This window comes from Rhinolophus ferrumequinum, chromosome 18 (assembly GCF_004115265.2).
Source record: "Rhinolophus ferrumequinum isolate MPI-CBG mRhiFer1 chromosome 18, mRhiFer1_v1.p, whole genome shotgun sequence".
Classification (NCBI taxonomy): Eukaryota; Metazoa; Chordata; class Mammalia; order Chiroptera; family Rhinolophidae; genus Rhinolophus; species Rhinolophus ferrumequinum.
Genome location: NC_046301.1, coordinates 18,341,939 through 18,356,443, shown reverse-complemented (window position 1 = coordinate 18,356,443; position 14,505 = coordinate 18,341,939). Strand labels below are relative to the sequence as shown.

Sequence of the window (14,505 nt, the reverse complement as noted above, 5' to 3'; positions counted from 1 at the left end):
TGTGAATGGAAACTACTGGTTAGTTATTTTTTAGTTCAAAAAGAAATGTACAAGAATTAGTTTCTAACTGTGACGACAGAGCTTATATTTAGCCATTATGAATTTCCCATCACTGTTAATGTTCTGTTCTTTCTAAAAATATTTTTAACTTAAAAAATTATAATCAATTGAGATAACTCATCACATATCTATGTTAATTTGCTTGTATATGTTTACATGTATTTTGACTTTAAGTAATAAATCATCTACATATGCAAAAAAAATCTCACCTGAAACATGATGTCTGTCTTAGTGATATATATGAGATGTAACCTTAGAATTCATGCTGGTACCTTTTTTTTTTGGTAAGCCATTGTATAATCTGGCTAAAAAAAGCAATAACAGGTTAATAGGTTTTAGGCTTAGTTTTATGTTTATACAAGGGATCCCATATTTATTTTTTTATTTTTCCAACCAATTTATATATAACCTATATAAAAGAAAGCAAGGTAAATGATGGATGTATCTTGGGTTCAGATATAATGAAGAATCTAAGAAAAGTGCTAATCTGATAAATGAATAAATGTCTTCATAGCAGCTAGGGAAACTACCACGGTACTGAAAAGAAAACAGTACTACTACAACACTCCATCATGTTCTTATGAATATATCTCACTCTCCGAAACATTGATTTTTAAGGCAATTTCCCAAACTTAGGAGAAATTTAAGAGAAAGAAGGTTGAAGTTTGCTAAGATTAATGTTTGCCAGGTTCTCTGGTCATGTTCTTAATATTTTTAATATCAAAATGCTTCTATTCTTAGGTTTCCGACCTTCTTTGACATCACATGAAGTATTGGAGATAGGACTAATTTGTGTTGGTGTGATGAAGAGAAAGAAGGTAAGATAGCAAACATATATTTCTTTTGGACATTCTAAAGAGGAACTCTCTGAAAGTATTGCCAGCATTCACGATAGCAGGCCCACTCAATTCCTGGGGCAATATAGAAATATGTACATTTTCTGGGCATGGCACTTTGGTCTGACTTCTTTGCAAATTCAAATCTCATCTGGGTTGGGGAAAGAAGATTCTGAAGTCTCCATTGAGGAACTACTTCTTATTTTTCCCTCATAGATTTGGAATAACCTTTTTCAAAAGAAACTCCGTAGAGATGGTTGTTGCTTGAATAGGAAATAGCTATTGACTTTCCCTACTGTTAGCTGGCTCTCTACTGGGGATATTTTCGTGTCTTTCCTGTATCTATGATGGAACAAACACCAGCTGAACAGGAGCATCTGGGCTGGGGGTCTTTTATGCTTTTGGTTACTTCTTTCAATGATTGTAATAGATTGGACTGGTATGTTCATATTTGTCTAAGGTATAGAGTCTGAGCAAATGTGACACCAGGAAAGGGTATTTTTTCAGGAAAACAAAGAAAAGATCATAACCAGCAATATCAATAGCAACCTACCCCAGGCCATCTTCATCATGTGCGTACTGAGGACATGTCTGTTTCGTTAAAAAACAGTAGAAAGAGAGGAGAAGGGAGCGTTTAAAAGGAAGAGGGATATATGGGGTGGGGGACAGGAGAAGAAAGGGGGGGAGAGATCATAGGTAAGATGTTTGGAAACTTTATTGAACAGACAGCTACACTGTCTATTGTATACATTATCTTTCCTCTTAACAATTTGAACTTGGTTTCTCTTTTATGTTTCAAAGCTAAAAAAGACTAATAAAAATTTAATTAATGTATCCTTTAAAAGACCCTAGGTGTAGCTTCTAATCTCATGTCTAACACCTAGTAGCCTTTGTTGTATAGTTGATGATTCAGAGATAAAAACAATATTAAAAAGAAATATATTAAAAATTGTTAGTACGTTATTATATAATTGTTCCCAAAGAAATAAATATAGAAGAAGTGTCTGCTCTGAAGTATGTAAATGAAAAAGATAATGGTTTTCTATTTAGGTTGTGTGTAGCATATGTTGTATGTGTAGGTTTCTTTGCTCTTTCTTGATGAGATAGTCCATTAATCTGAGAAAACGTCTGAGTATTCTTTGTGATAAAGTGAAAACTATATTTTACAATAGCCACATTGAAACAAAATTCCAAGAAGAAAAGGTATGGATTAAAGCACTTTTTATCACCACTCAAGTTTCTTAAATCTTCCCTTCTTTTCACTTTAATGATGTGCCAATTCAGTTTGCTTCTCATTACCTTACATAACTGGCAAGACAACAAGGTTCTATTAACTAGGACAAGAGTTTGGCAGAAGCAGCGGTAGAAAGTTTCTTTTTTCCCCAATTTTTTACAACTACCATAACAGCATTTCACATTAAACTGACACCCAAATATTAATCTCTAGAATGGACAAAGGTATAACAGTATACATTTTTCTATTTCATGATTTTACCTTTATCTCACACATCTGCATTCATACCAAGGACATTTTTCTTCCACTTTTACTGTTTGCTTAATGAACTGAGTAGACATAGGTGTCACCATTCGTGTGATGAAACATAACTTTTCCCTAGCTCATACTTTTTAACCAGTGCCTACCTGCCTGTCATCATGAATCCTTTAAGACAATTCTCCAGCCACATATTTTAAAAATCTACTTGAGAGAGAAGTTCAAAAGATCATTTGAAATGACCACTGGCGTTTAAAATATGTAGCCATCAATTGGCCATTGCTATTTACGTCTCTCTTAAAAACAGAAATGACTCCAATGACTTTCCTTTCTTTGCAGGGGTGTAATATCCATGGATCTTGCTATCTTCTTTTTACAAGATTTGGGTCTTTTATTCTAATGACTCACAATAGAAAAGGCAGTGACACCTGGGGTACATATGTTTTTCTAAGTCATTTGAAGCTTTCACTTGGGAAAGGACTATATAAAAAATCTGGGTCTGGTCAATTTCATATAGATATTTTAAATAGGAGAACTAATGGCAATATAACACCTTTTATTTTGGAAGAGATGGAAAGATTAAGACTGTAAGAAGAAACGCTGTTTTTTTTAGATTTTGCCGAATATACAGCAGTATCCTTGTTGTTTTCAGTGAAACTATGAACAGGAGAATGTGTAATAAAACTGCACAATTTGACAGATTTAGACAGCTGGCTCCCTCACAAGAGGTTCACATTCTGTTAATGTCACCCACGCTGAATAAGGGATGATTAGATGGTAAGGTCCATTTACAAAAATGGTTGTCAGGACATTTTTTTTTTAAATTGTAAAACTTTCTGTGATGGAATTCAGTAAAAGGGCTATGAAGAGAAAGCAATGGAGACAAAAGCCTGCTATTAACCTACAGATGCAGGCTACTGCAGGGTTCATTGCAAGATTTGTCACACTGTTGGGCCAATGAAGTGTTAGTGTGACTAGAAGGGACCACCCCTTTTCTGGGGTAAGAGGGCAATTTGGTCTCCATGCTCATTTAATCCTGAGACTTCTTTGAATGGACTGTCAATTGAATCTAAATTGTGCAAAATTATGCATGCACTTTTTAATGCAGGCTATTGTTCACTAAGCACTGAACCAAGATTTCTCAACCCATTTCCATTTGGCATGAGGTCACTTGAAACTTAAGTAATCATATATGGAAGACAAGGGCAGTGTACTTAACCAATCTTTCTACATTGTGGTTTCTATATAAATGCTCTCTGTGCTTTAATTGCAAATCTCCTGCTTTAAAACAATAGAGAAATACTAGTTACAAGATTTTATTCTTTTTAATTGAGGTTCGTGTTCCTAAAAGTAAGGAGCAGGTTTGGAAAGTCAGCCTGTGCTGCATAATCTATACTATTCTCCAATTTCGATTCTGGGGGAACAGATGTTTACAGAAGGACCACCTATCGTGGGTGTGCGTGTGTCATGGGTAGATGTTTTTTCAGTAGTGCAAGGAGGCCGTATAATTTTGTTATAATCCAAACATGGAGAGCTGGCCTTGAAAACCATTAAGAAAAATGTCTATAAGACTGTTTGCAGTTTTAAGTTAGAACATAGCATTTCTTTCAAAACCTGAACAGAACATTTACAGAAATTTATTCGTACATGAACCAAAAAGGATTTCCATTGAGTTCTGAAGGAACATATACACGGAAAGTCATATTTGGCAAGCAAATTATTATATTAAAAATTTGTACAAGTGACAGCTTACATAGCTAAGATTTGTTAAAAACGAGTGAGCTCTTCTCCAGTGAGGTTCAATTGAGTATGCAATCTGCAACATTCTAATCACATATACTCTGACAGTCTTGCTATAGTGAAAAGCACTTTACAAATGTTTAATGCTGGAATTTTATAAGGATTGGCTGTTTTCTTGCTTTTTCATCCGTCGTTAATGATTACATGTTGGCACAAGGATACATTGCTAGATTAGATCCACAGCACATTAAAGCTGTTTGCTTTCTCACTCCCCTTCTTTCCAATTAAGTTGGTGAAAAATGTAACTTTAGTATTTTACAGGACAGGGTAAAGGTGTTTCATCTAGGTGATGTCTATATTATAAAAATAAAATAAAAAATATAAATATGTAACACAAACCCAGTGCCTATTGTTAAATAAAATATACAATAAAAGCAGACCTTTTAGGAAGATTGGTTTTAGAATATGCTGTTATGATTTAATTATAAAACACTTGAAAACAATCTTGATATTAAGCTAGAGTAACCAGATTTCTCTGCCAATAAAAAAGTAAGTGCATAACATTCTGTAATTGGATACATTGATAAAAATGAAGATTACAATTTTGTATCAAGTTGCCCATTTAGAAATTCATCAGGGAGTTCTGAAACATTCTCACATTATAGTCCTTTAATATAAAAATATTGCCTTTTTTATTAGATCCATCAGATTGCACAGTAATGTTTCAAAACTCTATTAAAGTTGACTTTAGTTATTACAGACAGAAAATTCCTAGGAAGTCAAATAATCTCTTCTGGTGATATAAAAATTCCGTTATCAATTTACAATGGAATTTCTGTGTAAATTACTCCACACAAGGAAATATATATTTTTAAAATCCATCTGTTCTGTAACCATGCGTATAGGGGTTGTGAGTGTGTGTGTGTACGTGCGTATGTGAACAAACGTGCCAACATACACACACAGAATCTGCACATTTCTGGAAATTATTTTTAAATTAATAAAAGAAAATGAAATCACAGGAGTGTGTAGCAGGATAACAGTCTTTCTTTTTAATGACAGGATAAAAAATAAATGCCCATTGGAAAGGAATATTCAAACAGTCCCAGAAACTATACAATGTAACTTGTTAGATCCAGCAAATAAGATGTCATGTCAATGATCTGATCAAGAATACCTGCCCTGGTCACTCTGCGGATGTTTCTGTCCACTTGTTCACATTGAGGACCAAGATATCCTTTTTTACAGAGGCATTTGTTCGGCCTAACACAGACGCCTCCATGACGACATGCTGGCTCACATTTTGCTGGGAGAAAAAAAAAAAGCAATAAAATCACACTCTCACTGTGTATGTCAGAAACAGCACCAAGTATGAGGCCAACAAATATTTGATGAGTAAGGGAAGGGAGGGAGAGGAGGAGGAACACAAAATGATCCAAAAGATAATAAAGATAAGAAGGGAAGAGCGCTTTCAGACCCACAGTAATTTGGGGGCCAGAACTCAGCAGAGAGTGGGAGACATTTCCAGACAGCTCACAGGAAACAATTTCAATCCCTTGCAGAACTGACTTATTTAAAACGATTGTTTCAGTTGTTTCGAGTCTTGGCTCCACCAGGGCACTTCCAACAGAGGACCTTTCAAGTAACGCTGTGTTCCCACTCCTCCAGGGTAGGACCTGAGTGTGGGAAGGGCTGGTCCATGAGAAAGGTCCTGTGGCTCGAGCATCTCCAATGCAGCATAAAGGGATGGTCAGTTTTTGATTTTGGTTAGCTGGAGTATCTACCACTTAGACTCCATAGTATCTCTCCTCTCTGCTCCTGGGTAGGGGGTAGCCTATGCTTCATCTCTGTACACTTTGAAGCCCCTTCCTGGGTCAGTACAGTCAGCCATCAAAGGAAGTTCTTAGTTGTCCTTTTCAGGGTTACTCTACAGCACAGAACCTATTCATAAAAGGATTTTTACAACTACGATATAGGTGGAAATGTAAAGATTTACTGCTAAAATGAGATGGAGAGAGAAAACTGGATATATAACTTAATTGTCCCTTACTGATAGGATAAATCTGGGGTGTGCAGACCCAGAATCAAATTCTTTGAATACATTTCCTTATACTTTCAGGGAGCGGGGTCATTTTAACCTTTGCAAATGCATCAATCAAAATCCAGGGGTCCGTGGCTGACACATGGAAAAGGAAGAACAAGATGAAAGTAGTTAGACATTTTTCTTTTAAATTTGTGGGAAATGAATAAATTATGTGAATATAGGAATAAAGTTCTTGCTTGGGTCAAAAATATCATGAATGGATTACTTTTATAAAATAGTTGTGGTTTATCTTACATATGCAAATTATTTAAATTGATTTAGTGGAAAGATTACTTTATTGAAATAAAACTTCATGTTAACTCAAAGGATATCTATTTTCATTTATATCACATATTATTATTATTAATATTGACTATGGTGTATATATAATGCCATCCTTATTCAAAGTACTTTGTTTACCCTCAGTTTAAACATACTATTATTAGAAGCACTCAATAAATTTTATTATCTGGTAGTTTGAGAAGTTAAGCAAAATACAAGGTAAGGAATAAAACACAATGGACACTATATAAAGGAAGCGGAGAGAATACATACCGTGTTTTCCCGAAGATAAGACCTGGCTGGACCATCAGCTCTGATGCGTCTTTTGGAGCAAAAATTAATATAAGACCCAGTCTTATATTGTATTATATTATGTTATATTATATTATACCAGGTATTATATTATATTATACCTGGTATTGTATTATATTGTATTGTATCGTATTAAAATTATATTATATTATACCTGGTATTATATTATATTATATCCGATCTTATGTTATATAAGACCAGGTATTATATTATATTATATTATGTTATATTATATTATATTATACCTGGTATTATATTATGTTATATTATATTATATTATATTATACCCGGTCTTATATTGAGACCGGGTCTTATATTAATTTTTGCTCCAAAAGACGCATTAGAGCTGATGATCTGGCCAGGTCTTATTTTCGGGGAAACATGGTATTGTTAGGCCTCAAAGGAAGCAGAGGGGAGATATGTCCCCAGGAATTAGACTATTAGCATTTGCATTTGAACAGTCAGTCTCATTTTTCTGCCATCTAAGGAAAAGGGAGTCAGACTGGGTCAACAAAATGTAAGCAGTTGTTTTAAATAATGTAATTATTTAATTTCTGTTGAGTTTTAAGTATGATAGCTCTTCCCTAGATATGTAACCATAGAATAAATCAATCATGGAATGTTATTAGTGCTGAGGCAATTTAAGCTTTAAATGGATACTGCATATGTGAATTTAAATGTTGGCTACTTTTTGTCGTACAATATAGAAAGTAGACAAGTTATAGTTGTAACTTTTTTGAAGCAAATGCATTTTTAGGATAAAGAAAAAAGATGAATTAAGGATAATATTAATATTGGGAATTTTAATTTGCATTGGCAGGAGATACTTTAATATTTGAAATAGCGGAGATGAAAACTTTTTGTAAGTAATATGTATATGCTGGTTATTGAAAATGCATTTTTTTAATCCTTATGGAAACCTTTTTTTCCCCAGTTTTATTGAGAAATAATTTGCATACATCACTATAAGTTTAAAGTGTACAGCATAATGCTTTGATTTACATAGCTTGTGACATGATTACCGCAGTAGGTTTGGTTTCCATCCATCATCTCAAAGACACAATGAAAAGAAAGGAAAAGAAATTTCTCCTGAAAATGCATTTTCAACATATGCATCTTAAACTCTCTGTATCTAAATTTACCTAATTTTCTTACTTCATACCAAGTAGGATTTAAACATCATTGATTGAGGAAAGGATAGAGTAACCGTGACCTAAATCTCCTTTGCTCTCTCTCTGAGCATCTGCACACCTGGTTGAGGGTTCACAAGAGGGTGGCAAAAAGGATTTAAAAATCTCATATATGCCTCTAGATAATTGCGTTTTCCCCTCTTGTTTAATAATGACCACTGAAAAACCCTGTTTTTAGTGCACTGCAGCCAGAAAAGCAGTAAAGTTAGGGAGGGCATTTATGGGGTGTCTGGAAAATGGTGGCACTTGGAGAGGGGCTTTGCAAACACGAAGTCACTGGCTGGTGTGAAATCGCAAACCCAGGACCTGAGAGCCCGTCAAGATGATCTAGTTGGTGCTGTTTTTGTTTTTTACTTTTTGAAAGAGACTCCATTATTTAAAAGTCTTTTATGTTTATGACTAACTTATATACTCATACGTGCATTGCTTACATCAAGAAAACGGGAAAGATCCCATTTACAAGTTAAGTTCAGGAGCAGACTGAGCATTAACATATTGTAAATGGGTAAATATCGAACACTAGGTAATTCTAGAAGAAATAACTGGTGCTAAGTTCTTGAGTTCCTAAGGACTGCTCCATGCCCAGTCTTTCCCGGGGAACAACAGAAGTACTAACCGATTCTGCAGAAGTCCCCTTCCCATCCGGGGCTGCAGCAGCACGTTCCTGTGGGGGTACAGTAGCCATTCCGACAGAGCCGGGAGCACTCTGACGTGAGCATCTGGGCAGGTTGTACTGCCGCTCTGCATTCCTCAGGCACCAGAGGTCTGCAGCAAAAGACAGACATTGAAACTATTTTTGTTGAATATCAGTACTGGAATGAAATCTAGTGATTTTGTGGCTTACAAAGCATGTCTCTTGCTTTCTAAGCAGACCTTTCTTTTAAGTGACTCAGACAGATTGACAACTTTCTAAGAATAGAAAATAGACACTGGCTGGTGTGAAAGACACAAACTAACCAGTTTTGAACCAAAGAGAACATAGCAAACATTGTAAGAAACTTTATCGTGATCAGAATCCATTGATTAAAAATGTAATTATATTGATATTTTACATTTGGTAGCTAAGAACATCTAGCAATTACAAATTTTCAAATACAGATGGATAGATATTTTAAAACCTTTTTCCCCAGATCTACAAAAAGTTTTAGGAATAGTGTCTGAGGTTTCATGTGTTATTGGCATTTTTGGCAATTTCACAGGGCTGAAGACATTCATCAAAATGAGCACTTACAGCCTAAAAACCTTGAGAATCCATTTGTTTCAACTTTACATTTCTTTTGAGATATTTTTTTAAGACTGATTTTTCTAGAAAGGATATCACACTGTGTGTGTGTGTGTGTGTATGTGTGTTTGTGTACTATTGACTCAAAATTTCAACTCTTTATGAAAAATGATACAAATATAGATGACTATGTGTGTGTGTGTATATATATATATTTAAACTTTTTTGATTTTTTTCCTGCTATGAAGAAAAAGAATTCTATTGATAGCAAATAGAAACATCTTATCTGCCAAGTAAAAAGTCATAGACTTTCTTTTAATTGCTCTACAACTGCCAACACTTAGGGACAAAGATGCCTTTGGATTTTTATGGTTCTTACTGTTTTTGATATAAGAGGCTGTCTTTCAAGCTGGGTCAGGCTGGCATCATGGTCATGACCGACTAGTCACTACCTGATCTTTGGGGACAAATGTGCAGTGGTACTCTTCTTATCAGGCACGGTTACCTGTGCACAGTGTGGTGAGAAATCTCTTTTCAGTTAAGGAATGTAAGCAAACCCGTCATCACCAGTCCAATCACCATCTTTAGGTTATCAAAGCAGTTGGACTCCATGAGTACCATAACAAGGAAGGTGATAATTATAGGCCAAAACCACCACAAGAGGTAAATGATATAGCTTTCTGAGAGAAGCAAATAATTAGTCCCTTTAGACTCGGGTTTTCCTGAGACGGGTTGTCCTGTTATGCCCCTGTGGCACTGTCAGCAGCGATAGTAATTTGGGGCCTGACCTCAGGCTATTTCTACAATGACTCAAAGCCATATTAAAACATATAGTGACTTCTTTAGCTCTTCTCTCCAATAAAAATCCTACTCTAAGTTGAAAGTACTGTGTTTCACAACTAAACATGACAATTCAGAAAACTCCCTTAACTCTATTCAACCTCTTACTCAAACCTAGAAATGGTCAATTTATGTGAAAGGTCCCTAAGGCATTCCGTGAACTGAGCATATTTTCACTCAGAAAACATCAATGAATATTTTCCATGTGTTAACCAAGGGAGTCTTTGTAGGAGTAACGGCAGGGTGGGATAAGTGGAGAAAATGTTAAATGGTTATGCCAAGGAGACTGAGGGCATTATTTTTTCCTTCTCCTACTTCTCGTTGAATAGCCCTAGTCTGCTCTCTCTCTTCCTCATACAAAAGTCTGGCTTTCTTTGTGAGACAATGGTGGCATTTTTGACCCTCGGTAGAGCCATTTTTCAGTAACCGTGAAGTTCTAAGTCACAGGCCATAGTCATTTACTAAGCTGCGTTCAGCAAACAGGTGTTGTTCAAATTTTACTGGTAACTGAAATTCCGTTTATCCAATTCTACTTGTTAGGGCAATTCTCCATTTGCCCTCTTTCTGACTCATTTGAGAAAAGAGACCCAGAAGTAGAGTGTGTCAAAAATGTATTACATGTTATGCATGATGCAAATTACGCAGGCACATAGCTCGTACACCACTTGGCAATATGGTGTATGCCTCAGCAGAGGAATCTAAAGAGGAGAAGGCGCCATTTGCATCACGACTGTAGGTGGCTCCTGTCAAACAGCAACCACCAGAAGATGCCTGTTTGAGGCCGAGCGAGGGCTATTGATCCAGGTGCACTGAGGAAGGGAGTGAATTCCGGCCATGATATAAGGATCCCGTACTGAAGTGCAGTTCTTCAGGTGGGGTCTGATCCTTGCTTCTCTGCTGGCCTTCCAATTAGATGCTTTGCTAGGTTTCACCAAACCTTCAAATATGTGGAAACTCAGACTATAGAAGGAATTCTACGTGGTTTTTTTTTTTTTTTTTTTTTTTAACCTAAGATTTAGCAAATGCTTACAGGTGGATGGAATTATTTCATATTTGTCTTGTTTACCTTAGCTTGTACAAGATTGTGTGGCTTGTGTGGCAATATATAAACATTATGATTCCCTTAAGTTTTTATTTAAATACCTGGGAAAATACTCTTTTTCTTCTTTCACGAAGTTGACAACTAACATTCCCCACTTAGCATGTCCAATAAATCCTCTCCCTGTCTTTTAAATTGTTATTCTATTGGCGATCCTTTAGCATGAAAATTATATGAAACGTAGCCTGTCTCTTATAGGACTTCACTTCTCTTAAGGAATGGGTTATCCTATGTCCTTTTCCCTTTCTAATTGAAATGAATGCCTTCTGAGGGGAAAAGCTGCATATTCAAGCCTCTTCAAGCCCAGTCATTTACTCGAGCAAGTGCTGTGCTCTTCATGGGAATAAGACATAAACAAAACAAGGTTCTGAGACACCATGGAGAAGACAGACATGCAAACACAAAAGAATAATTCTGTGAAATTGGTGCAAATGAAGTAACACAGGAATACAGACAAGGGAGCACTTAGTTTAAGATTGAAGGATATTATGGAAAGATGACATTTAAGCCGTCAAAGTATTTTATCTCTTTCAACTACTTATATTCATAGGAGCTAGGAATATCCTATACAGGCATTCAGTAAACGTTTGTTAAATTGAATTGAATGCATACAGTAGAAACTTTGTCAAATACTTTTTCTGGAATATAAACTCTATGAGCACAAATATTTCCCTTTCTTCTCCTGTGTCTCTCCAGGACCTAGAAGAATGGAATAGCACATGGGAGAGGCTTATTAAACACCTATTGAATAAATGAATGAATGAAATTATTAAGAATATGGAATTTTAAAAGGATGTTTGTTTCTTTTCTATGCTATTGACTGAAGTTATGAGGAGTATATGGACTATTTAAGGGAGGGATAGCATTAAAATCTAATTGCTATACTTTTATATCATAAGCATAAAACTGAAAATACTTGCTGTATTTGTATCGCCTAAGCTAACTCAAGTTTTACAAAATTCTTCTGGTTAAATTCATTTTAATTCGTTCTAAAGGAAGCATTTTTATACTACAATCACAGTAAATAAATAACATGCTAAGAAGTAAGCATGATATAATGAGATATGATTGTTTTCTCCTCCAGGTGGGAATTAAGTCGGTGTATTAAAATTAATTTTTCTGGTATTACATTTGGTGAAGTGTGACAAAGATTTTTGATGAGCCCAACTACCCCCCTCCGCTCACACTTTGTTCTAGTGACATTTCTTCCTTCCATTGAAAAGATTAGGATTCCTTTACATGGAATAGGGAGAAAAGGAAATAAAACAAGTAAATTTGAACTTTGTTATTATTGTCACCTTACAATAAACCATCGTATGTATACATAATTACTACATATACACACCTAGATGGGATCTAAACAAAAATCTAGGTTTTGTTTTTTTGTTGGTTTTTTTTTCCTTTTTTTAGTTTGGATAACTTTCTTTAGTCTAGATGTTCACTAAATTTTTCTTGCTCATGTTGACATTTCTCTTTTCAGTGTCGGTTTATCCATGAAGAGTAGAATTTTGGATTCCGATGTATTGACAGCATGTTTTGTGACTACACATAGCCCTTTCATAATAGCTAGTAAAACAATAATATACAAATTCAATTTGGCTGTAAAGAATCTTATACATTCATAATACAATCATATTCCAGATAGGAGAACAGAGAAAATGGAATCTATTTTTGTGTAATATTGTAGAATTTGTCTCAATATTACCAGTATTGCAATGAGACCATGCAATATTGGTCTCTCTGGGACTTCATGGCAGAATAGACAGCAATACACATTTCCTACCAGTATTTTTTAAGTACAATTTAAAGTATACCAAAAAATTGAATGTTTTATGTGCTACCCCTTTCATTTCATTCATAAGGAATGCTTTCTTTGACATTATATTATATGGAGTCTGCAGAAATGTTTTTTTTTTTTTATATATGTCCCAAGTAACCCTAGTACTGGGAAAGATAAATTCAAGAATAACTCAGAGTTTATGTACATTATGTATTGTATTAATTTATTAAATTATTTTTGTACATTTCAAGAGTTCGAATTTAGGCCGGGTAAAGCCAATGTTCTGTCTTATTTCCAGACCATGTCTTGAACTACTACATTTCTCCGTTCTGAATGTGCTAAAAAATATAGCTGGCTTTGGCTGTTTTCTCTGTGACTGATGTTCTCTTCATTTTGAGGTCTTTAATTTAAATGCTGAGCATATGCTCACTCAGAAGTAGCGTTGACTGGCTTTAATACCTGGGCAGGTTGTGACTGAAGGGACGCTAAACTCCAAAGGGGTCAGAGGTGTGGTGAAGTGAACCATGGGTTTGGCTGCCTAGGACTAAAAAAGATTATCAGAATTTTTACTAAATTTTGTTCTATGGTTAAAGATACAACCATAATAAATGCAAATAATGAAGCCACTTAAACTTTTCAGTAATTTCATATTCAACTTTATGCTCATAAGACAGGGTCAGTCTTTTTATTCGCGAAGTTAAGGATTAGAACGTATACAAAGAGATTAACTGGCTTTCACACAGCTAGTTACAGATAGTCTGCAACTCTTTCCTAGCCCAGCGTTCTTTCCACTCAACTGGTCCCCACACTTTAGGGAAAAGGGAGCAAGGCACCCATATTTCAAGCCCTGTTAATCTCACAAACCAAACACCACTACCACAATACACGGGTTTTTAAAAGGGTGTGTGGGTCTCTTTCATTCAATTTTATCAGGTTAACTCAATGTATGTATTTCCATGGGAAAACCGGGAAATGAAAAGTTATGTATTTCCTGAAAGGGAAAACCTAGGAGAAATAATTAATGAAACTAGATGATAACGTCATCTGCTTTTAGAAAAAAATTCAAAGTCCAATTTTATTAAATTGCCATATGTGTTTTGTTGTCTTATGTTTGCAATGTCCTAAATTCAAAAACTGATCTACTATAATTGTTAGTGGTGAATATATAAAAATAGGCCTTTAATTTATTGTACATATTCTTGAAAAATCTTGTAGTCTACAAAATTACATACTTATAGGACTTATGGGAAAAATAGGGTTGGGGCAGACCCCTGAAGATCTTGCAACTTTGTGTATACAACAACAACAAAACTTGGTGCCTTGAAAGAGAGTTTGGGCAATCCAGTAGGCAGCTAGGCAGTAGCTGGAGGCTGCCTCAGGGAATATTAGAAACACACAAAAACAAAATGGCGATGGAAATGAAGCTTTGAACTCTAGAGGAAGTGCAATCAGCAGGGAGCCATGCCAGGCTGGAGGAATGCCTCCTGGGGGTGGGAAACCTAGCACAGGCACTTATTTTTCATTTTAACACTCAGCTGAGAAAGCTTCTTCTAGCTTTCATTTTCTTAT

The 14,505-nt window shown here is 35.3% G+C and overlaps 1 protein-coding gene across 3 annotated transcripts in view; it reads right to left on the bottom strand.

Moving 5' to 3' along the window:
* Positions 1-1,287: 1,287 nt before the first annotated feature.
* HHIP (hedgehog interacting protein) overlaps positions 1,288-14,505 on the bottom strand; it is an 86,827-nt gene continuing 73,609 nt past the window's right edge. The window contains exons 12-14 of one of the 3 annotated variants that reach the window (XM_033134641.1): positions 8,612-8,760; positions 5,306-5,434; positions 1,288-4,481 (exon numbers count right to left, since the gene is read on the bottom strand). In XM_033134641.1, coding sequence (XP_032990532.1) covers positions 4,471-4,481; positions 5,306-5,434; positions 8,612-8,760 — 289 coding nt within the window. In that variant the 3' untranslated portion in view covers positions 1,288-4,470. Of the gene's footprint in view, positions 4,482-5,157; positions 5,435-8,611; positions 8,761-14,505 lie in introns of those variants that run through there. The other 2 variants (XM_033134640.1, XM_033134638.1) reach the window with 2 other exon arrangements.